General features: G+C 41.2%; 1 protein-coding gene across 3 annotated transcripts in view; it reads right to left on the bottom strand.

Annotated features, from left to right (window-relative positions):
- Nucleotides 1-26,833, bottom strand: part of PPHLN1 (periphilin 1) — a 142,463-nt gene that overhangs the window by 57,186 nt on the left and 58,444 nt on the right. For 2 of the 3 annotated variants that reach the window (XM_089673998.1, XM_089673999.1), the window contains 2 exons: nt 14,230-14,292; nt 7,092-7,297 (listed from right to left, as the gene is read on the bottom strand). In XM_089673998.1, coding sequence (XP_089530124.1) covers nt 7,092-7,297; nt 14,230-14,292 — 269 coding nt within the window. The remainder of the gene's footprint in view (nt 1-7,091; nt 7,298-14,229; nt 14,293-26,833) is intronic. The other variant, XM_089674000.1, reaches the window with a different exon arrangement.

The raw sequence follows: 26,833 nt of genomic DNA, 5'->3' as shown, positions 1-26,833 counted from the left end.
TCCCAGGAGTTTAAATTACTTGATGCTATACTCTGATTGAAAAGTGTTCCTTTAATGTTTTGAGCAGTGTATATTATGGTGTATCTTCGTGAAAATTTACACCTTCACTTGCTGGTGACTCAATAAAAAGTGAAGAGTTTCCCCCAACATGAACACATACAGAAATGAAAAAACTAGCAGGACTTCTGTCCTTACCTACTAAAATGCTTTTATCTTTATCTATATCCCCACTGGATGTATTGCTTTCTGTCCAAATGACAAGGCAGAATGTGGCAGTTACTGAGAAACTGACTAAAATTCATAAAAGTCGCTCGTTCTGCCTGCTGGAAAACTTTTGGCCGAACAGTTGTACACGTACACAGATGGAGGAATTTATTTTCCACATTCAGTCTGCAGGCTGAATGAAAGAATTATTGTATGCCAGCCAAAATCTACAAAGAAATATTCAATATTAAAAACCTCAATAATTTGTAATTGAAAAATGTTTTCCTTTCTAGTTCAAGACATAGTTCCATCTGCATTTCAATTAATATTTAATGTGAATATTTTACTGAGTAGTACAAAATATAAAGTTTTTGGAAAATACCTATCCTTCCAAACTTTTTCCAGAAATACTTGCAGGCTGATTTACAAATTAGCTATGAATAAAATGTAATCCAACAAAACAAACACCAGTCCAGATATACACTATATTGTCAAAAGTGTTGGGATGCCTGCCTTTTCACGTACATGAACTTTAATGGCATCCCAGTCTTAGTCCATAGGGTTCAATATTGAGGTGGCCCACTCTTTGCAGCTAGAACAACTTCAACTCTTCCTGGAAGGCTGTCCACAAGGTTGAGGAGTGTGTCTATTGGAATGTTTGACCATTCTTCCATAAGTGCATTTGTGAGGTCAGGCACTGATGTTGGACGAGAAGGCCTGGCTCGCAGTCTCCGCTCTCATTCATCCAAAAAGGTGTTCTACCGGGTTGAGGGCAGGCCAGTCAAATTCCTCCACCCCAAACTCGCAGTCATGTTGGAATTGGAACGGGCCATCCCTAAACTGTTCCCACAAAGTTGGGAGCATGAAACTGTCCAAAATGTCTTGGTATGCTGATGCCTTAAGAGTTCCCTTCACTGGAACTAAGGGGCCAAGCTCAACCCCTGAAAAACAACACCATACCATAATCCCCCCTCTACCAGACTTTACACTTGGCACAACGCAGTCAGGCAAGTACCGTTCTTCTGGCAACCGCCAAACCCAGACATGTTCATTGGATTGCCAGACAGAGAAGCATGATTCATCACTATAGAGACCACATCTCCACTGTTCTAGAGTGCCGTGGTGGCGTGCTTTACACCACTGCATCTAACGCTTTGCATTGCACTTGGTGATGTAAAGCTTGGATGCAGCTGCTCAGCCATGGAAACCCATTCCATGAAGCTCTCTACGCACTGTTGTGCTAATCTGAAGGCCACACGAAGTTTAGAGGTCTTTAGCTATGCAGACAGATTGCGACTTCTGCTCACTGTGCGCATTAGCATGCCTGACTGTCATGTTACGTGGCCTACCACTTCGTGGCTGAGTTTCTGTGGTTTCCAGTTGCTTCCACTTTGTCATAATAACACTAACAATTGACCGTGGAATATTTAGTATCAAGGAACTTTCATAGATGGACTTACTGCACAAGTGGCAACGTTCCACGTTACCACGCTTGAATTCACTGAGCTCCTGGGAGCAACCCATTCTTTCACAAATGTTTGTAGAAGCAAGCTGTATGCCTAGGTGCTTGATTCTATACACCTGTGGCCATGGAGGCGATTGGAATACCTGAATCCAATAATTTGGAGGGGTGTCCCAATACTTTTGGCAATATAGTGTGTTTCTGTATATGTATATATATATATGTATGTATGTATGTATGTATGTATGTATGTATGTATGTATGTATATATATATATATATATATATATATATATATATATAAATTAATCCCATGTAATAGTGATTATTTGCCGTTTTTGTACTATATCATGACAGGTCATACAAAAAGAATGCTGCTGCTACCAAGTGTCCGATCATGCCACCGTGACTTGATATGCAATCTGAGTTTCAAATCGCATGACAAGTCGCACTGTATTGTCAGTAATTGAAGCGGTTATGTTGGTACAATTCTGACATTGTCAGGAGTCGCAAAAAGTAGTGCATGCACAACTTTCAAAATCGGTGCAAGTTCAGGTACGACTAAATGATGCTATATAAAAGTAACTGTAATAAATAAATACCCAGCAAGGTTTAAGAAGAAAAGAGAGGAAACCCAGAAAGGGACCAGCCTGTGGATAACAGAAAAGACAATATGGCAGGTAGCCATATATGACAGTCCTGACCCCACTCAAAAGAAAAAGATTAAATTGCTTTACATGCCTTCAAGGCAGGACATGGGGAGAAAGAATGACTTTTCCTCAAAAAGTGATAGCAATTGCACTAAGGAAACAAGGACTGGCTTCCAAGATAATTTGTAGTAGAAGGAAGAGAAGGAAAATTCCAAAATGAAAACTAGGGAAAAATCAAGGCAGAACTATGGCTTTAGGGGAAACAGAAAGAAGAAAACTCCATTCTCAAAAGGAACTAATGAAAATGCAAGAGCACCATAATAGGGTCTCAGGACAGCAAAAGGTTGCAAAATGCGAAAAAGAGAGCAACTTCCTAAAATGAGAGTGCACAAGAAGCATGAGAGCCAAGGTGTTAGGAAGAGGACATACAAGGTCAAATCAATACCACCAGGGTACTAAGGGCTAGGTGTTTGGCACATCCAAACAGAAGAAGTGGAGGAATGAGGACTTATCACACTAGGCAGGTACTATTTTACATGGGAGAGTGCAGAGTATGGGGGAAGCGACTAGCATGCCTCAAGAAAAGAGGGGCATCCAAGCCTGTTTGATATCCATGAATTAAGATGAGAAATCTCTGGGTGTAAGGCTGCAGCAGTCATATAACTGAAGATTTTTGGTGAGAGTTGCAGGCAAATGAAAGGGCAACTACTGACTGCATGCCATACTATGCCGTCAAATGAAGTCAGCTGGTATAAAAAAAGGACAGGTTTCTTAGAAGACAAGAGGAGAAATGGCTTCTTGGCCTGTAAATTGGCAACTTGGTAACTCTCAATCATGATACACGGAGGGAAGTATCAGAGTTTAGAGCAGAGTCTTAGCACTATATGCCAGTAAAACAAAAGTAAGAAATGGCACTGAAGATGTTCACTGTACTAAAGAGTCAATGATAAATCGGTTTATTAAAGTTCAATAAATAAATGAACAATTCTGTTCAGGCAGGAGATGTTGAAAAAGCAGCCTCAGAGGCAGCACCCTTGGGAGCGAAGCCAGAACTCTGTAAGCATATAGAAAAGACACAGGGGGGCCCCAGACCAAGTGCAGCATAAAAACACCTCAAAATATTAAAAAGTGTGACGATGAGAAACTCACACATAGATGGAGATAAGCCGGCATGTAAAATAATACTCGGCTGATCGTGAGCATTTGACTGCCTTCGATGACAGCCAATTAGGTCTGAAGAAGAAACGGAAGCTTCAAACCGCGTTATCGACCACATCCAAGTCATCCCTCCGCTGATGTTAGTTCTGTTCTATAGTGCCATCTTGCACTCCATGTTGGTTACTGAGGTGGTCGGATGCTTCCAAGTCACCTTTTCTAAGCCGCCCTGTTGCACTGGCACCAATAGCAACTAAGGACAATACCGGAGACTGCTCATGATCAGCCGTGGATTATTTTACATGCCTGCTTATCTCCATCTACATGTGAGTTGCCAATTGTCTCACTTTTTAATAAACTGAGGGGTTTTTATGCTGCGCTTAGACTGACAACCCCGTGTGTTTTCTTTTTGCATTATATGCCAGGGAGATGTGTTCTGGCAAGGAGTAAAAAGACTTTAGGTAGCGTAGCTCACCTCCCCTTGTAGTGAGCAGCAGAGTCCTAGTGACCTGAGTGCAGAAAACAGGGCACGGACCTGCCTCAAAGGAATGTACTAGCAGAATCTAACAAAAATGCTCAGGGAGAGGCAACCAAGGGTTGCGGATGAGTGTATATTCCCAAAAATGGAATTCAGCACATACAAAATAGTTTTGAGAAAGAAGAATGTAAACAAGAGTGGTATCACAATTAGACCCAGGTACTCAGGACGGTACAAGTTCTAGGGGAGCAGCCCAAAAAAGATGCAGATCAACTGAAAGGGATAAGTATGAGCATTTTGAAACAGTTCAAAGAAGTGGGCTTTGGAGCAATGCAGTAAAAGGTCTCTGAGGAACTCTGGGATATGACTTTTCAGGATAAGTAAGGGTCTAATAAAAATAACACCAGCGTTCTGAGAATTTGTCAATGCAAGTAATGTGAGTAAAAAGTTCATATGAGAGTCATAGTAGCAGGTCTACAGGTGACCAGGCAGGTGCCTAGCTGCTGCAAAAATTTAAAGGGCATGATATAACACACGTCCATAAAAAGGACAAGGGGCCTTGTGCAGGATTTGGAATTTCCTTGTAATTCCTTCTAAAGGGAAGGATTTAACTACCCTTTGTTACTGTAAAGCTTCAAGAAGTTGAAGGGAAAGAGAAAGCAGAATGGGTAGTAAAAAACAGACAGAGGACATCAATGGAGACTCTGTGTACCTCTCCGAAAAACAGAATGAAATAAGGGGGTGGGACATCGCTGCTCTACATTGGAGCAAATCTCAGTAGACATCCCCCCCAGCAATGGCTGGTCTGAACCACCATTGTGAAGAAGGCTTCTGAGCTGCTCAGATCAGTTTAGAGGTGAAGGATCTGCCTGAAAGGATGGACCTGCAGTAAATTACTTTCCTTCATAACCACTTTAATGTATTCCTATAGAGGTTTTCCAAAGAAGAGCGGACCTTTAAAAGGGCATGAGCAAAAAGCACCTTTCAGCCAACCAAACTCTAAGCTATGAAATTCTGTGCATATGCACAGATAAGGACATTGTAGAGATTTGACTAATCTTGCAGAAAGAATAGGATTATCTACCAAATATAATAGGAGCAAGTTCACCATTGAGCTCTCTGGTTTGCCATTTTGTCAGCTGCGCAGACTACTGTAAGTGGCTGTTTGCAGGGCTGGACCAGTCAGAACATAGAATGGCGAAAGACTCCAAAAAGAGCGAATAACCTCCAAAGGAACAGTAGCTTGCCTATTTTGTGGAAGAGTGGCAAGGTGCACAGTGGAAAAAGTCGACAGGGTACAAGGCAGCAATAGGCCAGTAGGTGTGAATAACATCTCGGAGTTAGGCCAATCAACTTGATAAAGAAAAAGGACTTTCTAGGTATTGCCTTCTTTCTTGTACCTAATACAATATGTGGAGACTGTGCTGAACTAGGTGTATCTAGCCAGATCCAGATACTAGTACGCACTGCCTCAATCATTGAGTCTTCCATAGCCAGCATGTTGCGAGATGCTGAAGCATTAACTTACCAAAATGTTGGTGGTGAAGAACCTTCAGCAGCATCATGCTAAAATGTCAGCGTCCCCCTTGCCTTCTGTAAATGCAAGCGAGTCTGGCAATTCAGGTTCTAAGACATGAATATAGTCAGGGGGAGGAGAGGCAGAGGAAAATTTGACATTCGCCAGACTAAAGGGAGGGAGTGGTGTCTGTGTAACTGTTGCAATTTGCTATATATGCTCCCACTGCCAAGCACCTCTAATCATCCATTGCTAAATGAGGATCTTCCACTGCAGAGTACTTATGAAATTAATGCGGTTTTGTTATGAAAGAATCGCAATAATCCAGGCTCCAGCAGAGTTCCCTTGGCTGTGTCTCCAAGGTATCAAGCATGTAAGACAGCAAATGATCAGGTTGCATCATTGGCAGAAAATGGTGGCTGAAAGTGCACAATTACGAATCTTATAAGCACTACATCACTTTACGTAAATGACTGAATAAAAGCAAGTAAAAAAACACAAGGTGGTGTAGATTCCCCCATAACCTGTCCCTTCAAAAGTGCTTGTGTGATCAGCACTGTGATGTGTCTCGTAGGATATAATGTAGTGTGTACTACAGATCCAAACAGTGATCCAACAAGACATGTATAGCCAGGAACAGATATGTAAAAGCTACAGGGAATTCCCGTTGCCCCTTGACAGGAACAGCAACCTTGACAAGGTAAAATGCTTTGCTGATACAGTGGGCTTATATCCAAAAGGGGTCTCCAGGATTTGGGTACGTAGGGACCACACCTCTGGATCTGTGTAGCACCCTGCAGCTAACTACATTCCTTGCTACACATGCAAAAGTGGGTGCCGAATGCAGAATCCAGTGCCAAAAGCAAGCATTACAGACTGGTCCCGCTGCCGCAGCAGAAGAAAGAAGAGAAAAACTAGTGAAAATTAGAAAAAAAAAACAAATTCTGCAGAAGAGGTCCATCACCTAAGGACACTTGCAAAAAAAGGCACCTCATGGAGTAGATGTGGTTATACACTGGGTAGCGGGTCTTAGCAAAGCTTTTGCCAGTGCCCAATCACCTGAAGGTAGAGGCATACAACCCATTGTCCAAAAATCAAGTCATTTGTCCTAAATGAGTATTATAACTATACTTCATGATGTATCATGAAGTATAGTTATCATGTTGATGGCCCATGATGTTCTTGTGGTGGGTTAACGTGCGTTATCAAATCAATGAGCTGCCCACACACCAAAAAGTCTCAAAAATCAGGACGTGTCACAAAATTTTTCATGTGTTGGAGCCTTTGTACATCGAGGGGCCATAAAAAATGAATTGTGCAGCAATCACAGCGCATTACCACAATGCACAAGTTTAAATGGACCTTTTGGCTAGGTTCACATCGCCAATGAATTGAAATTCGGCTGGTCCCTGCTGCACTGGCCAAATTTTGATTCATCTATGGCCAACTATAATTTTGTGTTTGAATCTGTTATCCCCCCCAAATCAACCCCATCACTATAATCAGCTTTTATAATACACAAAAACAATTTTATCCATGTCTTTAATTAAAAACTACTTTACATAAAACAACTAGAACTTTAATACAGAAAAATAAAGCAGTTAAAAGGGGAAAAAAAAATGCTTACTTCTTTGTTGGTGTGTGGGGAATGTCTTGCCTCTTTCTGGAGAATAGCTTTTGCTACTGACACTGGAGCCGGATCTACTATGTGGAGAGTCTTTTCTGGTTACTGGAGACTCTCGGAAATATGGGGACTCTCTTCTGTGAGGAGAGCGCTCTCGTACATATGGAGTCTGGCATAACGTTTTTCTTCTGAATCCTTCTCGGTTATCCCTTTGTTGAACATAAAACAATGTTTTGTGAAAACAAGAAAATCACCAAGCAGTTCTTTTTTTTCATTAGCTTTCATTAAAAGAGCACTTAAAAAACAAAAAAACAAAAAACAAAAAAAAACAAAACAAAAACAAACAAACAACACACACACCTGTACATATGGCTAGACTCCCACCTCTTCATCTTTTCATGCCGTACAGTTTTAAACACAGCATGTTTTATTTTTAGAAGTGGTTTAGTGGTTTTTAAATGCATCCTAATGGGAAGTGTTTTTTGCTAGAAAATGATGCAAAATTGCAACATGCATTATTTAAAAAAAAATATGTTTTAACACATCACAACTTCACATTTCAGGAGCATTGAACAAATTGTATTAAATACCGTACACTTCATTTTCTTTCTAAAGCAACTATAGCTTGGGTAGAAAGGCATGTTCTCTGACAGTGGCCACAAAGTGAGAATCTTGCTCTTTGTGTGGAAGCAGTGGTCTCTCTGCAGAGATCCAAAATGCCCAAGTCAGATCTACAGCTCTGCAATAAGAAAAGCTCATGCTTCTTGCGGATTGGAAAGTTTCCACTAAGTCTAAACGTTTGATGCGTGTGGAGTGTATTTAGCTGATTTACTATCGAGTTACTCGCAAAATTTAAAGCAAAAAAATTAAACAAAAATGTTCTCAGGCTATATTCTGAACAGATCAAGTATTATTCCTTGAAAAAAAAAGACAAATGAGGAAAATACTGCATTAGAACCACTAGATATAGCAGAGGAGCACACATTTCCTATGATACTCAGCACCATCTAGTAGCTATAAAGCAATATTTTCCCCCATTCACTTTTTTTTTTAATAAACAGCATTTGCTCTGCAAGTTACGTAGCCTGAGAACATTCAGTTATGACCCCATTCACAGAGATAAATTTACATGCAGTTTACAACTATGCAATATATTTTCATAAATATACCTCTGTGTTCAGTTGGACTTGAAACAAGTTAATTTTTTTACATAAATAACAAACAGAAAATAATGTCAATATAACTACTGATTTTATTTCACATTTATGCTGCATATACATGGAGAGTTTTCTCTTTGTAAAAGGGTCTGACACTGAAGTTTCTCACCTTGATTTCAAAGATGAGTTTATGCAAAGGATATTTCAATTCCAGGGTTAATACAAGTAGACTGAACCACACATTGGCTTCCTGGAATATGGTCTTAGCGCTCTAGTTTTGAGAACAGTGCACAAGAGGGCTGAGCAACAACCCTACTGGAGAGTTGTTGCTGCAGATATTACCAGAAGTCTGATGGAGATTCAGCTCACCAGAATCCACCCATGACTGTTTCTGGATGTAGAGACCCTACCTGAAAATGTAGCATATTGTTTTATAGATCTGCATGGATGTTTACTATTCTAAGCCAAGCACTACAACACACCCATTTGCTGGATAATCATTTACAAGTTACAGCACCTTTACAACACTGTCTTTTTCTCACAATAAGAATGTCCAACTACACATATCTTGCCTAGTAAGGGACAATTGCTTGTCTTACTGAACTACATCTCAGAGTGCTAAAAATAAACACACCTGTTATTGTCCCGGTACTGTGTAACCAGCACAAAGAGTAAAAAACAACATTTCAAATTGGTTCATCTTACCATTAGACAGGTGGCTGTATCACCCTGGTGCTAAAATGGCCACCTATAAGAAACCAGCAATGTGGCTGAAATTCCCATTGTAACAGGTGCTGAAAGCCTTGAAAATCACCTTTTTCACAAAACCAATATAGGTTATATTTTAACAGTACTAAATAATCAACCATAACCAAATGGATCTGTGTATCATGTTTTATTTTTCAGAAAGCTAGTGAGACTGAATGTATATGTTCTCGCTTGTGCTTTGCATAAGGCATTTTTGCTTACTTTGCTAGCTGTTTAAAGACAACAGGGGAGCAGTTGAGACTGGGTCTGCTGTATGTTAGAAAATTTCAGGTTTCTTTGATGTAAAAAAATGACAAAGATAAATCATTTCAGAACGGTTTCCAACTTTAATGTGACCTATAAACTGTAAAACTCAACTGAAAAGCAAACTGAAATCTTTTAGGGGGGGCGCAAGTACACAAACTAAAATAATGTGGCTGCATAAGTGTGAACACCCACTTATAACTGGGGATGTAGCGGTGTTCAGAATAAAGCAATCACATTCAGAATCATGTTAAATAGGAATCAGTACACACCTGTCATTTAAAGTGTCCCTGATTAACCCCAAATAAAGTTCAGCTGTTCTAGTAGGTCTTTCCTAACATTTTATTAGTCGCATCCTACAGCAAAAGCCATGGTCCGCAGAGAGCTTCCAAAGCTTCAGAGGGATCTCATTGTAAAAAATGTATCAGTCAGAAGAAGGGTACAAAAGAATTTCCAAGGCATTAGATATACCATGGAACACAGTGAAGACAGTCATCAAGTGGAGAAAATATGGCGCAACAGTGACATTACCAAGAACTGGATGTCCCTGCAAAATTGATGAAAAGATGAGCCGAAAACTGGTCTGGGAGGCTGCCTACAGCAACATTAAAAGGAGCTGCAGTAATATCTGGCAAGTACTGGTTGTGTGGTACATGTGACAACAATCTCCAGTATTCTTCATATGTCTGGGCTACGGGGTAGATTGGCATGCCGGAAGCCTTTTCTTACGAAGAAAAACATCCACGCCTGGGGCGGACTGACAACTCATGGGGCCCCCAGGCAATAGGGGATCATGGGGCCCCTGTGTCCTTGCCCAAACTCAAAAAAGCCTATGAAAAAGGTACAAGGGGCATCTCATGGGGCCCCCTACTGACCCCGGGCAGTGCCCGAGTTTCCAAATGGTCAGTCCGCCCCTGATCCAAGCCCATCTAAATTTGCAAAAACACATCTGAACTCTCCCAAAAGCATGTTGGAAAATGTTTTATAGTCTGATGAAACCAAGGTTGAACTTTTTGGCCATAATTCCAAAAGATATATTTGGCGCAAAAAAACACTGCACATCTTCAGCTGGAACTGGGGCCTAAGTAGAGGGAGAGGGAATTATGTTAACAGTTCCCAATACCAGTCAATATTGGCACAAAACCTTCAGGCTTCTGCTAGAAAGCTGAACATGAAGAGGAACTTCATCTTTCAGCATGACAATGACCCAAACATACATCCAAAATCAACAAAGGAATGGCTTCACCAGAGAAAGATTAAAGTTTTGGAATGGCCCACCCACAGCCCAGACCTGAATACGATTGAAAACCTGTGGGGTGATCTGAAGAGGGCTGTGCACAGGAGATGCCCTCAAAATCTGAAAGATTTGAAGTGTTTTTGCAAAGAAGAGTAGGCAAATATTGCCAAGTCTAGATGTTCCATGCTGATAGACTCATACCCAAAAAGACTGAGTGCTGGAATAAAATCAAAAGGTGCTTCATCAAAGTATTAGCTTATGGGTGTGCAAACTTGTGTAACCATATTATTTTAGTTTTTTATTTTTACTTCCCTCGACCTAAAAGATTTCAGTTTCTTGTTCAACTGAGTTGTACAGTTTATAGGTTACATTAAAAATGGTGGAAAAAGTTCTGAAATGATTTATCTTTGTCGAATTCTTTTACATCACAGAAACCTGATATTTTAACAGAGGTGTGTAGACTTTTAGATCTGCAGCAGACATCTTTCTTTCCAAATCGGTCAACTAGCTGGCTTGGATTTTACCCAGTAATCACTGCTCTAGTCCACACCCCCTGAAGAAAGGCTGTAGGCTGGGGATTTCTAAAGCACTTTCCATATGTTCAATTATGCAAGTGTGTCCAAAGAATATGCATGATTCAGCAACTGCATTATGAATCTTTGTAGATAGCTTTAAGCTTTCCCCTAGAAGATGTGAAGAGGGCTGACAACATATGCACAGACAAGTAAAAGCAGAGGTTGCATGACCTAGAATTTGCATAGGCTGAAACTTTCAAGAAAACAAGGGAGTGGAAGTTGCACACAAAAAACTATTTCTCATGGGTAATCTAGTCTTAATGTACTACTTTGACTATCAAACAAGTATGGCAAAACATAACAAAATAGTAGGTGCTTAAAGCTAATCTCCAGGTTTCAAGCTGGTATATACAAACTATTTACTAAACTAACAGTTGCAGCGGGATTGTGAGCTGTATAACTTTGTAGCCTCAGGTACATTAAGTATATAGCGCTGTGTTTTGGCAGCACAACTCTCACTCCTGGAACAAAACAGAGTTGGGCTGAGTGCTGCTCAGCCATTCAGAGGAAATCTTTGTATTTCATGAATGCGTATAAAACATCCTCTGATTGGCTGAGATGGGGTTTGTGACATCATCAGCCCATCTCTATTCCTCAGCCAATCAGAGAAAGCTTTGTATTTATTCACAGAATACAAAGCCTCCTCTGAATGGCTGAGCAGCCTAACTTGCTGCAACTGTTAGTGAAGTAAATCATTTGATTGGATCAGTTTAGTCCAAATGAACTATTTAAAGTTAAATGAAAAATGGAGATCCACTTTAAAAGGTAGCTTTTGCTTTTTCAATGCAGGGAAAAGCAACAGGATAACTTCAATGCCATCATCCACAATGCTTATACTTACTGTTGGACTGCAGGAGTGAAGCTATGAAGCCCTGTGTAACCGCCATATCATGACTTGAGTTTATAAAGCGGGGTTAAAGACTTCCTCCCCGCACCTACATTACAGTGTTTGTTGCCTGAACAGACACTTGCTAATCCAGCATTGTCTCACTGGAAGATGGTGAGTGGGCCAAATGGTTCCCCATACCCAGAAGTACCAGGTATGTCACTTTTCCTTTTGCAAAAGAATGGTGCAGAGCTAAGGAAAGTGTGAGCAGCTGCAGGGTACGGGACTAAAGTTATTCGTTACTTTGCCCTGGCATGTGCAAAGCACAGGTGCACTTGGAGATCCCTTTTGGAACAAAAAAATATTTGTTAGAATATATTCTGAAATTACTTATTAAATGAGCATTTACTATTTGCCCATGTACCTTTAAATTTGCATACTTGCAGGATTAAAAAAACAAAAAGGCTTTTAAAGATTAATGTATAAATCCTCTGAATTAAACACAGGTAAGGCGACTTATTAACACAGGTAATGGGACTTATGAATTACTGCAACAGTATTATAGTCACCCCTCTAACACACAAAACGTTATACTATTTGTTAGTTTTAACTCAAATATGGGAAGTCATTTTGTGCAAGTTATGAATATCAATGGGAAAGCTTCATTTTGGATAAAAGGAAGGAAGAGTTTGTATCTGTAATATTTTATATGTCCCAGTTCAACAGTTTTCCCCACTTACTTTCTATAGCAGTGAGCACTAAGGTACTGATTTCATATGAGCTTTCTTTTTGCCGTTTTGAAGAGCATTTTCTATATAATTCTTGGGAGAATCTACAAGGGGCTGGTGATAGCAATAATGCTTATAAGTCTTGCAATGCTAACATTTTTTTTTTTTTTTTAAACATAAGGAAAAATAAAAAAACACATAAGCTGCACTACTCTTAGCAATCAGCTTGATATTTTACTTAGCCATTCCTACTGAAGAAAAAGTAGGGATATTTTATATCCCTTGGAGAATATTTTCATTTAAATGTATTGCTTTATTAGTTATAGAAATAAGTACATGAAGAATACTTCAGTAAGGAGCATCATGATGTAGAATAAACAAGATGTCACACAATAAATGGTTTGGTATGTCGAGAGTATCAAGCCGTTGGTACACTTGTAAACCTGGGTCTAATGATGGAAAAAGTAGGGTCAGCAGACAAAAAATAAATAAATAAAATTGCACCCCCTTATAGTCTGGTTTGTAAAGAGAAGAAAGAAAGGAGTCTATAAAGCCCTTTGACAATATTATTTACATGTTTACAAAGCAAGCTTTTAAGTATAAATTAATGTGTTCCAGTTATTTTTTTGTGCAACTGGTATGATTGGATTTAACATATTATTAGATTAGAGCCATAATAAGTGTTCTGTAAAGTGCAGGAGTTTAATATTACATGCAATATACTGTAAATATACTGTATATGTATGTGTTCCAAAACCATTACAATATTTAAAGTAAAACTATAGGCAAATTTTTTTTTTCATTTTGGACAAAGTAAGGGAGGGGGGATTATAACCCGTCAGATTTTTTTTGTTTTTGCCATCTGTGTCCCATTTTGAATATTTCTCTTCACTTCCTGTCCCATAGCCAAAACAGGAAACCCCTGCAAATTAAGGGAATTCCTTAGAGATCCCCGAGTCACTAGAACTAATGCACCCAATGGGAGATTTCTCCTTTATTGCTTTTCTGGGGACAACCTAAAATTTGGGATTTTCTTTACTTTCATTTATTTAAATTGAACAGCAAGTGTCATCCATAGCAAAAGAATACATTAAATAAAGTAATGTCCAAGTTTTACAAACCATAAATATCTGCAGAATGAGGTTGGAAACAGAAGATAAGAGATCAAGACTTGGACATAGGGATGCCTCAAGAAAAAGGACTTTAGAGAGAGACATCCTCACAGTCAATGGGGAAAGGCACTGCTGTACAGTTTAATTTTTCCTTTAATCTAAACCAAGTTACTTTCACTGTTTAATGATAATGGTAAAAGCGGAAAAATCGAGAGAGAGGATGAATCTTCTTCAAGGGGGAAGGGGGTCAAAGATAGCAATAAAAATCGACTGGTGTTCTAATTCCTCTCCACTCTATCCCAAACTAAAAAACGTTTTGCTTTCAGTTAGAATTTAAACAATATTTTTGTATTAAGGTAAAGTATTGCTACAAAAAAACTGCAAAATTGCTTAAGTGATGGCAAAAGGAAGCTGAAAATCTCACTTCAATAAACTAGTTAACTGAAACCGTGTTAATGATAAAATTGTGTTTTCACAACTATGTGCCTATTTTACCTCCAATTAGCTTGGTGAGAACTCATTAGCACAGCTGTGTCACTTCCACAAGCAGAAAACATTCTGAAATTAATATATAGAACAGTGTTAGTATACTGCATCATGGTTCAGTGATTCAGTAACTATGGGACCTCAGAACATGTATCAATAACTTAACAGTAGCAGGAAAGGAGAAAAAAGTGGCCATCTAATTTGAGTCAATGTCAACCCATGTTTAATACAATTTAGAATAAATGTTATTTTTACAAAACTTTATAAGCAGATTTACAGAAGTTGGCTGTAAAGCTGCCATTTCTGCTTAGTCAATTTAGGCTCAGTGGAACAATGTAGTTCAAAGTAGGTAGAAGCTGTAACGATTTTGTATGAGATTCAAGACACTTGTGACTCAGTCACTCCACCAAGCTGGAATTCATTAACAATAATACCACCCACCAGTGTTTCAAAGCACAAGGAAAAATATCTGAAAGATTACAATTTGCATCAGTAAGGAAGGGAGCTCAAGCTAGGTGCAACAATGCAGCACATGATGTATGTAGAATTTAATACACTCTACCTATAACATACAATTAAAAACAAAAAAATAGTTTAGAATATGCCCCACTTGGATAAACGGACTCACGTTGCTGAATGTACATCTGCATACAAGTGTATAACTACAGCTATTGCAAAGATATAATCTATAACACTGCAGGTCATGGTACATTATATATAATAAACAAAAAAAAAAACTGCAACAATAGTTTTGTGATAATCACTGCATTTCCTGGCAGAAAGAAGCACCTCACAAAATGTTAGAATTGTTTGTAATTAATGTCTATGGGTAGTCCAAAGAAGAACTGCACATTCCGTGCCCAATGCACGGAGGTGGTAATAAACAATGTGTAATGGAAGTATCTATGGTGGAGGAGAGTTTCAACAGAACCAAGTGTGCAGGGCTAGGGTGGAATCACAACTAAGTGCTTCAGTTTAGTGTACTTTAAAAAGGGATATTATTGGCAATAAAAAAAAAAAAAAAAACACAACATGTCTTACTTGGCTACCGTGTTGTGGTTTTGTTCAAAGCAGCCCCGAACTTCGTTTTCTGGGGTCCCCTGCCGGAGCTCCTGCGCTTCCCTCCAGCCAAGTGCCCCCAGAGCAAGCAGGGGGCTATGGGGGTACCCGAGCAGGCTCGCTCTCAAGCCGCTGCCCTGCGTTTCCCTTGACACACAGAGCCGTGGCTTGGCCCTGCTCCCTCTCTCGTCATTGACTCACTGACTGATGCACACAGGATTTAAGAAAAAAAAAAAAAAAAAAAAGCTGCTTTTACAGGTGTACATGGCTTTGATTGCTTTTAAACAGCTTTTCTCTTGCCATGATAAAAGATTTTCAGGGGAGCTGAGCAAACGTTTAACCTCCCTAGCAGTCTGATTATGTCAGTATTTCTGTGCTCAAAGCGGTAAATTTTTTTGCATGGAAATATGTTTTTTTTTTTATTGTAGGCCTGTAATTTTTAGGAATAACTCACTGAAATCTGTCCGAACAAGAGTCTAGCAAACATCCCGGGTATGTTACAATTTGAAACACGAAATCATAAATTATAATTTAATAAATAATCCTAAAAAATAATAATATAATAATAATACATTTAATTCAATAATATAAATCAAATCAAAAACACTGAAATTTGAAATATAGCGCCAAGTTCGCACATCACTGAGCAAAGTAGCAAAATCGTTTTCAGTGTCTGATGATGAATTTCCCCACGAATCATTATCACTCAATTCTGCAAGTGGTTCTGATTTACTATCGCTGTTCTCTAGCGGTCTAAAACCGCTTTTGACCTAAAGAGACGCTTTTTGGACGCCATGGACATTTCTCAGTTTCCAGGCAGAAAGAACAGTAAAAATGCAGGCAGGGCACAGGACAAAGTACTAGGGACAAAATGTATGTGAAATGCTTTGATACAGTAATGTTTTACTATGTGATTTTAGTGTATTTAGTGAATGTCACTTTTTCTCATTTTCAAATTTCCCGCCAGTTCCGTCCCCTGTACGTCCCGATGCTCGCAGGGGACGGAACCCAGATGACAGATGCCGGCATCCGCAGGAGGACATTGCCAGGAAAGACTGCAGGAGGGACATCGCGGGAGCGCAGGACAAGGTAAGTGAAGAACAGATCCCAATGCAGCGCCGCATGGTAAGCCCGAGTGTAGCTCGAGGTTACCACTTGTGGTACTGAAACTTTACCCCGAGCTACACTTGGCAATACCGCCAGGGAGGTTAATATGCATAAGTACTAAGTTGCTAAAAATTAACGATAGTAACCAATAAGGGCAAACTTATATTGAGTAATCAAAGAAGCTGGACGGAAAAAAGGTGGCTTAACAGTGACTGCCACCAATTAAATGCAGTCACTGAGTATTCTGACATCTGTGGATGACTGCCGTAAGAGTACTCTAGCCAGCAGCAGAAGATCTGTCCATCTACGCTGTTTAGCATGGATGTGGGAACTATTGATACAATATCTCTTGTACAGCCCACTGCACTAAACAAAAAATATCTTTACATTTATGGCAGCTTTGAATGTTTGTATTTGCTGTGTTACTTGTCATTTTTATTATTCATTACAGGCACTTATATAGCGCCATCAGTCAATTTTACACAGCACATATAAATTACATTCATATCGGTCCCTAACCCTCAAAGAGCATACAATCTAAGGCAGGCATGTCCAAAGTCCAGCCCGCGGGCCATTTACGGCCCGAGGGTCGGTTTAATACGGCCCAGTGTGTCAGTGTGTCTTATGGAGCGAATATGGAGCGGCCGGTCCGGTATTTCCACCGCGGCCGTGTCAGAATACCGGGCCGGCCGCTCAGCTCTGCAGCGGGACCTTACCTGTTCCTCTCTCCAGCGGTGCGCTGTCTTCCCGGCTTCTGTAGTGTGGGCGCTGGGCATGACAGCCGGGTCCCAAGTGCGCATGCGCAAGAAGCGGTGCTTTTTGTGAATGGTAAGGCGGTACCTGGGACACATGACAGATCCCAGAAGCCGCCGGACCAATCACAAAGCGCAAGTGCTTCTCGCTCATGCGCACTGGGCACCCGGCTGTCATGCCGAGCGCCATTACAGAAGCCGGGAAGACAGCGCGCGGCTGGATCGAGGAACAGGTAAGATCAAAGAACAACTGTGGAAGTAAGAGCAGGTACCTGTCAAATTCAGGTACCCGCTCCCCACCTCCCCAAAGGTCAGCAGTCATCTGTGCTGTCCGCAGTCTCTGGTCATCCCTGTGCTGTCCGCAGTCTCTGGTCATCCCTGTGCTGTCCGCAGTCTCTGGTCATCCCTGTGCTGTCCGCAGTCTCTGGTCATCCCTGTGCTGTCCGCAGTCTCTGGTCATCCCTGTGCTGTCCGCAGTCTCTGGTCATCCCTGTGCTGTCCGCAGTCTCTGGTCATCTCCTGTACTGTGTCTGCAGTCCATTAGTTCAGAATTTTTTTTTTCCTGTTTTCTGCCTCTAAAACCTAGGTGCGTCTTATGGTCAGGTGCGTCTTATACGGCGAAAAATACGGTAAATTGGCATAAAATAATTTATTTGCATTTAATTGTAATGGTTCAAAGAATGTTTGGAAAAATGTTCGGCCCTCCACCATGTTCACTTCATCCAATCTGGCCCTCTTTGAAAAAAGTTTGGACACCCCTGATCTAAGGTCTCTAACGTTCATACATACACATGCTAGGGCCAATTTAGACAGGATCCAATTAAAATACCACCATGTGTTTTGAGTGTGTCAGGAAACCGGAGTACCCAGTGGAAACCCACGCCGGCACAGGGAGAACATGCAAACTCCTGGAAGATGGTACCATGGCTGGAAGTCGAACCGACGACCCTAGTGCTGCCAAGTGGAAGAACTAACCATTTAGCCACTGTGCTGTCAGTTTATATGTGTACTTATTGAGAACACATAGTTTCCATTTATGAGGAAGTCAAGTAGCAGCGTGTGTTATCTTTTGGCCTGCCACATTTAAAGTGACTAGTTATCCATACCAAAATTTACTTCAAAAGAAGCTATAGTTTCCATACCTCACACCGATGGTGCCCAACGAGCCTTAAGCATCTACATACAAATATCTGAGCTGCAAACCTACTAATCTGGAAAAAGTTGTAACCAATGTGGTACCATGAGAAGTTGCATGGCTCCACCTTCCCAAAATTTAAAGAAAGAAAAAAAACAAACGCTTTTTTTTTTTTTTAGATATATTTGAGATTTAAGCAATTAAATATAAAAGCCCGGTTTTACAGAGCAGGGTGAATCAGTATTTTGGTAGAGCACATTAACCTAAAAATAAAACTAAATGCTGCTAAACAGGAATAATATAGTAACTAATTATCCTTCAATATACACCAGTTAGAATATAAATAAAAAGCACCTGGTTAAGATGACCTTCAGGTGAACTTTCAACAAGCTGTGAACAAAGGGTAGACTTCATATGTCAATTGGCCCTCACAAACTTTTATTGCCAAGAGAATGTTAACAGTATTTAAACTGGGGATGCTGGATCAGCCTTATTAGTTGACATACTGTGACACTATGCGGATTTAATCAATTGTGCAGTTTTTATGGCAGTCATCCCTCAGTTATACGAACAGCTTTACAGCAAATACCACAATAAAATATTTCAGCAATGAATACAGTGTCACATATGGGTGAAAATAGCATGTGATTCTATCCCAGATGCCCTTGGGCAATGCACACAGCTTTTCAGACAAAGTATTACTATAGTGGTCCAAATTAGTTCTCTATGGAATCTATGACAGGTAATGTTATGCAGAAATACTTATCTTGCCCCCATGAATTCTATGAGCCTCTATTTCAGGGTTTCTCAATGTGCGACTCAGTACAATCCCAAACCTGCTGAAGTCACAGCTTGTTACTTCATCTTACAGATCATGACCCATGTTCCCTGAACTGTGAGAGACTGGAACACCTCTCTCCAGCCTAAAAGGCTAGCATCTATTATCACCTTCCACTGGTATGGTAGAAATGACTTACCAATTGTCAAGGCTAAATTTGAAATCAACCAAGCTAGGGAATTCCTTGCTTGACTGGATAGAAGCATAGGGGAGCATGTTTTGTTCCACACCAAACAAAATGCTGTGTTGAAGAGGCCCTGAATGAAATTGAGCAAATAGAAAAGTCTCAAAAGGAGGCCAACATAAGCCCCAGAATTCTCAGAGGGAGGTCTTTTGGACCGTAAGGCCAGAGTATGAGATCTGAGAGTGACCAACTCATTTTCTGGAAAAAAAATACTTGTGCTGTGTATAGTATGAGGTCCAAGTGGTCTAAGCAAAGGGAAGGTTGGAAAGCAGATTACCCAGCTAAAAGCCTAAAATATCTGCCTGTGAACATTAGAAGATATTTGGGAGGGAGGAGTTGGGAGTCCTTTAGAAGAAGGTTGTCTAGATACCCTGAGACCCGTTCTTAAGGGTGCAATTAAAGGTGCAAGTACCTTTGTGAATATACTTGGAGCAAAGAAAAGGCCAAAGAGCAGTGTGAAGAACTGGAAATGTCTGTCTCTATACTGTAACCCTTGGGGTGGGTAAATGGGAATATGCAGATAGGAATCTTGTATGCCTACAGATGCTAGATACAGTCATGGCCGAAATTGTTGGCACCCTTGATATTTTTCCTGAAAATCAAGTATTTCACACAAAAAAGGTATTGCATTAACACATGTTTTGCTATACACATGTTTATTCCCTTTGTATGTATTGGAACAAATATAAAACAGAGGCAGAAAAGCAAATATGACATAATGTCACACAAAACCCCAAAAATGGGCTGGACAAAAGTATTGGCACCCTTAACTTAATATTTGGTTGCACACCCTTTGGAAAACATAACTGAAATCAGTCGCTTCCTATAACCATCAATAAGCTTCTGACACCTCTCACCCGGAATTTTGGACCACTCTTCCTTTGCAAACAGCTCCAGGTCTCTCTTATTGGAAGGACACCTTTTCCCAACAGCAATTTTAAGATCTCTCCACAGGTGTTCAATGGGATTTAGATCTGGGCTCATTGCTGGCCACTTCAGAACTCTCCAGCGCTTCTTTGCCATCCATTTCTGAGTGCTTTTTGACGTATGTTTGGGGTCATTGTCCTGCTGGAAGACCCAGGATCTTGGACGCAAACCCAGCTTTCTGACACTGGGCCCTACAGTGCGACCCAAAATCCTTTGGTAATCCTCAGATTTCATGATGCCTTGCACACAGTCAAGGCACCCAGTGCCAGAGGCAGCAAAACAACCCCAAAACATCATTGAACCTCCACCATATTTTACCGTAGGTACTGTGTTTTGTTCTTTGTAGGCCTCATTCCGTTTTCGGTAAACAGTAGAATGATGTGCTTTACCGAAAAGCTCTATCTTGGTCTCATCTGTCCACAAGACGTTTTCCCAGAAGGCTTTTGGCTTACTCAAGTACATTTTGGCAAACTGTAGTCTTGCTTTTTTATGTCTCTGTGTCAGCAGTGGGGTCCTCCTGGGTCTCCTGCCATAGCGTTTCATTTCATTTAAATGTCGACGGATAGTTCGCGCTGACACTGATGCTCCCTGAGCCTGCAGGACAGCTTGAATGTCTTTGGAACATGTTTGGGGCTGCTTATCCACCATCCGGACTATTCTGCGTTGCAATCTTTCATCAATTTTCCTCATCCGTCCACGACCAGGGAGATTAGCTACAGTGCCATGGGTTGCAAACTTCTTGATAATGTTGCGCACTGTGGACAAAGGCAAATCTAGTTCTCTGGAGATGGACTTGTAACCTTGAGATTGTTGATATTTTGCCACAATTTTGGTTCTCAGGTCCTCAGACAGTTCTCGTCTCCTCTTTCTGTTGTCCATGCTTAGTGTGGCACAGACAGACACACAATGCAAAGGTTAAGTGAACGTCTCTCCTTTTTATCTGCTTTCAGGTGTGATTTCTATATTGCCCACACCTGTTACTTGCCCCAGGTGAGTTTACAGGAGCATCACATGCTTGTAACATTCTTATTTATCCGCAGTTGTGAAAGGGTGCCAATACTTTTGTCCAGCCCATTTTTGGAGGTTTGTGTGACATTATGTCGAATTTGCTTTCTTTCCTCCCTTTTTTTGTTTTGTCCCAATACACACAAAGGGAATAAACATGTGTATAGCAAAACATGTGTTAATGCAATACGTTTCGTGAGAAATACATGATTTCCTGGAGAAATATCAAGGGTGCCAACAATTTCGGCCATGACTGTATTTAGCTTTCCTCAGAGAGGCAATAACTGTCTGTTCCCTGGGACAAAAGATAGACCAGGGTGGTCTGTAAATCTCATCAGAGGTTTGTTGGTTTGAGGGAAGAAATTGGTGAGGGGTAGAGTATGAAACTCTTTTGTACTCCTTTGAATCCACCAGCTAAACCCACAGGTGCGGAATGTCTGTGACCCATAGAGAGGCAAACTGTAACAGACGTCCCCCCCATTCTTAGGAGTGAGGGTGCACCTTCAATGGGCTTCGGAGCAGGCTTGGTGTTTTTTGTGTTCCAAGCCTTGAGCCGAAAGAAAGGGTGGAATTTGGGCATAGAAGTTCAGGTCTGGGTGAAGTGTTGTGGTGCTCTTCGTTTTGATGAGCCCCTGGGGAGGAGGATTTTGGAACCTGACACTATGGAAAAAAACATAGCTTCCTGTAAAATCTTTGAAGGACAAAGTCTCTTTGGTAAGGCAACTGAAAAATTCACCAAAAGGTATAGGTGTGATGCATCTTTTATAGGTATCTTCAGCTCTTTAAGCTTTTAGTCATATGATTCTGTGCACATGGACAGAAATCAGAGCTATTCTGGAGATTTGTGCCAGTTTGACAAACAAGAAAGAGCTTGTTGTAGAGCTGGACCTGCGAGAGTAAAGTGAGCCTTTAGAAGCTTCTCAAACTTTGTCAGCAGAATCTTTGAATGCAGAAACATTTTCAGTGAGTATAGCAAGTTATAGTAGGGTGCGGAAAAGGGGTAAGAGTGTCCGACAAACAATTTGCAGCAAAGCAGGTGTTGACCATCATGTAGTGAATTCCTGATGGCAAAAGGGTGGGTTGGAATTCACTACAGGACTACAACTATATCAAGAAAATATTAAGTCTACAGTGATTTTCCATCTGAAATCACATTAATGTTCCGCAAACCATAGATCAGAACATTTCAGGAGCTCCCAAGAGCCCAAACTGTTTTTTGTTTTGTTTTTTTTAAAAGGGCTCCATAACAGTAAAAAGATTGTGAAATGCAGCTCTAGTCTCTAAACAGTCCACATTCTCAGGAAGTAGGTCAACAGCCGTAGTCATATGTCAGGTTCAAAATAAAATGTGGGATAAAATATACACAATAGAAAGAACACAATGGAAAGTGCTTATGTACTTTGAATGTAACACAGTATCAAGTCCTCTGTCCAATTGTTTTTGGTAATTGTATCCACATGTAAAAAAGAGAAAACCATTCTAACTGAAAAAAAACATCTAATAGCTGATTACAAATATTAAAAAAGAAAAAAAAAACTTCTCAATAAGTACAAAGACTGCCAGAAATAATGTATATCCAAAACCTTCAATTTTGGTAAAATCATGTGACAATTAGTCTATCTACTACCACAGTGTGTTCTTAGATTACCTCAAGAGAACTTAGTCCTGAGTAGAGTCAGGTAAGGTTGAAAATTTTTTGGACAATTGACTACTATATGACAGCACAACAAAAAGGAACATATTTGGCAGTGGCACCATTAGATGTTATGAGAAAGATATGGAGATACCATCACATAATACTTTCTGAAAAGTCTAGCTGCCTGTCTTTCACTTCAGTACTTTCTAAACTGCTGACTAGGGACAAGCATGTGACAGGAGTTGTCACAGTGAATTCAGAACTTCTGGTTTGTATACTTTTTACAGATCACTATAGCTGGCAACAGATGGATCTTTTTCCATCAGACAGCAGGCTAAGAAAAAAAAAAAAAAAAAAAAAAGGGCAAAAAATGAACGTATTCCCCCACCCACACAAGCAAGGTAAATAAAGGAATCCTACCCGCTGTGCTATTGTATTCTGACAGTTGTGTTTCCTCCACTGTCAGAACACAATGATCAGAGCTGCAGTCAATTAACTGCAGTGCTGATTGAAGGAACATTTTCCAACATGATGTCTATCGAGCAGGACCAGCCACAGATCAACTGAAATTTGGCCGGTCTGTGCTGAACAGAATTTCGATCCATCTATGGCCAGCTTTACCCAAGGTATGGAGGCTAGAGGTTATGCATTACAGCCTGGACACCTACATAGAGGAAGGTCTATGGGAAGGAAGCGGCAATGAGTAGCCTGGTGGTTTCATAGGTTTAATTATTCTGCATGTTAGCTCTTACCTTGCAAAACAACCCATTCAGATTAAAACAGAAATGAAAGGTAAATTTTGTGTGTGTGTATATATTTATCAACGCCAAAGCCAAGGGCGACTACTCTGTCCTCCTTCTCCTGGACCTCTCTGCGGCCTTCGACACAGTTGACCACCCCCTCCTCCTTAATAAACTACTCTCCCTTGGCATCGGAGATACTGCTCTCTCTTGGTTCTCATCCTACCTATCCCGACGCTCCTTCAGTGTCACCTACAATGGTGCCACCTCCCCCTCCCTCCCCCTCTCTGTTGGGGTCCCCCAAGGCTCTGTCCTTGGACCCCTTCTCTTCTCCATCTACACCTCCTCCCTGGGCAAACTCATACAATCTCACGGCTTCAACTATCACCTCTATGCTGACGACACCCAAATCTACCTCTCCACCCCTCACCTCACCCCCACTATCTCCGCCCGCATCACTCACCTCCTAAATGACATCTCAGACTGGATGTCGCTACACTTCCTCAAGCTCAACCTCTCCAAAACCGAGCTTCTCGTCTTTCCCCCTGCCAACACCCCCCCCCCCCATCCTATCCATCATCACCAACAACTCCACTATCACTTCCGCCCCGCAAGCCAAAGTCCTTGGCGTCATTCTTGACGCGAACCTCTCCCTCCAACCGCATGTCAAATCACTCACAAACACATGCAGGCTCCATCTTCGCAACATTGCCAAGATCCGCTCCTTCCTCACCCCAGACACCACCAAACTTCTAGTACACTCCCTCATCATCTCACGCCTTGACTACTGCAACTCCCTCCTCACTGGCCTACCCAAGTGCAGGCTCTCCCCGCTCCAGACCATCCTGAACTCAGCTGCCAGACTCATCCACCTCACCACCCGCTCCACCTCTGCCACCCCCCTCTGCCTCTCCCTCCACTGGCTCCCGATTGCCCAACGCATCAAATTTAAACTCCTAACCCTGACCTACAAAGCCGTTCACAACACTGCCCCTGACTACCTCACCAACCTTATCACCAAGTACCACCCTACCCGTACCCTTCGCTCCTCACAGGACCTCCTTCTATCCTGCTCCCTGGTCTCCTCCTCCCATGCACGACTGCAGGACTTCTCCAGGTCCTCCCCCATCCTCTGGAACTCACTGCCCCAATCCATCAGACTGTCGCCTTCCCTATTCACATTCAGGCGCTCCCTCAAAACCCATCTCTTCAGGGAAGCCTACCCCACCCTCACCTAACAGCCATCCTACCTCATTCCTCCCACCACTTCATCCCCCTCAGCCACTTCCTACTGTACCTTTTACCCCCTCCCTCCTAGATTGTATGCTCGTAAGAGTAGGGCCCTCTTACCCCTCGTACATTGTTTGTTGTTGTTGTACTGTGCCATGTATTGTCCCCCCTATTGTACAGCGCTGAGCAAACCCTTTGGCGCTATATAAACTCGTAGTAATAATAATAATTACACACACAGGGGCGGACTGACCATTTGGAAACTCGGGCACTGCCCGAGGGCCCGTGGTCAGTAGGGGGCCCCATGAGATGCCCCTGGTACCTTTTTCATAGGCTTTTTTGAGTTTGGGCAAGGACACAGGGGCCTCATGATCCCCTATTGCCCAGGGGCCCCATGAGTTGTCAGTCCGCCCCTGTACACACACCTACATACACACATTATAAATACCATTTTTTGTAAGCGATCACATAACCTATGTTCTCAGCTGCATAAGGGACTTAGAGAGGTGGGGGTGGAGAAACAGAAGTGTACTGAACTTCCCAGTGAACAGCTGTGCTGGGAAGGGTGGAGGGTTATCAGCACACATCTGACCACTAGAGGACAAGCAGGCTATTTTCCCAGCACAGCCAGAAAGCTGACCACACAGAAATGAGTGTGCTCTCATGCCTAGTGTGGTCAGTTTGAAATGGGAAAGCAGAGGAAGTGGCAGGATCACCAGGTACTTCACACAAAGAACAGGATACTTTTAAACACAAGTACATGGTACAACAGGCACATATCAGGAATATGAAATATTGAGGTAACATTCAAGAAGAGGCGTATTTTGGAAAGGTTACCATGGCAAGATTTGGGCAGTGACTGGATTTGGGGCAGTACAGATCAGAAATCAGAATTACACCTAGCACCCTGGAAAGAGAGGAGGGACTGACAGTTGTAGAGGAGGACATCAGCAGGGAGCATGAGTTCGGTTTTAGAAAGATTTAGTCTGAGGAACTGGTGTGACATCCATACTGATAAGTCAGTAATGCGAGAGGAGACTGAAGGAGTGAGGTGAGGAATAAACAGATAGATAAGATGTCATCAGCATAGAGATGATATTGGAAGCTGTGGGAGGTTATCAAGTGACCAAGGGAGGTGGTGTACATGGAGAAGAGAAAGGGTTTGAGGACAGAACCCTACAGAGAGGAAGTGGAGAGGAGGGAGACATGTTGCATGTTAGTCTCATATCGAAAGTGAAGAGGTTACTAAAGTTACAAAAATTCTTGTATGATAGAATAAAAATTTGGAAGTGATGTATTTGTATTTTATCTTCTAATGAAAACTGAATGAACGAAAAAAAAAAAAAAAATCGTATGATTGGCTATCATATGAGAAAAATTTTCACGCGTGTCCCTTCAAATGATTTTGAATGAAAGCTGTGTATTAACAAGTTCACTCAAAGTAAATTCCAGCTGGTTTATCAGGAACCGAACAAAATTCACACAGGTGAACCAGTGCTGCAATTTAAGCCTAGTACACACGATCAGAAAATCGGACCAAAAATACGGTTTCGAAGCGATTGTAAGATAATCTGATTGCTTATACACAGCTTTCAAGAGCCGATCACAAGAGTTCATGTGAAATTACCTGAAGGGACAAAAACACAAACATTTCTCATACAATACCAGAATGTACTATTCTTGTTTAATCGGTACAGTATTTAATTGAAAAAACAAAAACCCCAAAAAACTGGAAGACCAAAACCACGCATACCCAAACGCAAAAACACATTCCAATACATCACTTACAAAACTGTATTCTGTCGTACAAAAATGTTTGTAACTTTAGTAACCTTCATTTTTTATTCGAGACTAGCATGCAAAAAAAATGAACAAACATTCGTCTAATATTCTCATTGTGTGTACGAGGTTTTAGTGGCAGTAACTGAAAGACTGTTTGACATACCACACATCTACTGTTCAGTGTGAGTGCACCATGAATTTTAAAAAACAAGTTTCAA

This window comes from Staurois parvus, unplaced genomic scaffold, assembly GCF_062004578.1.
Source record: "Staurois parvus isolate SC_StPar_1 unplaced genomic scaffold, SC_StPar_1.0 ptg000147l, whole genome shotgun sequence".
Taxonomy (NCBI): Eukaryota; Metazoa; Chordata; class Amphibia; order Anura; family Ranidae; genus Staurois; species Staurois parvus.
The sequence above is the reverse complement of the archived record's forward strand: the minus strand, read 5'-3'. Positions and strand labels throughout refer to the sequence as shown.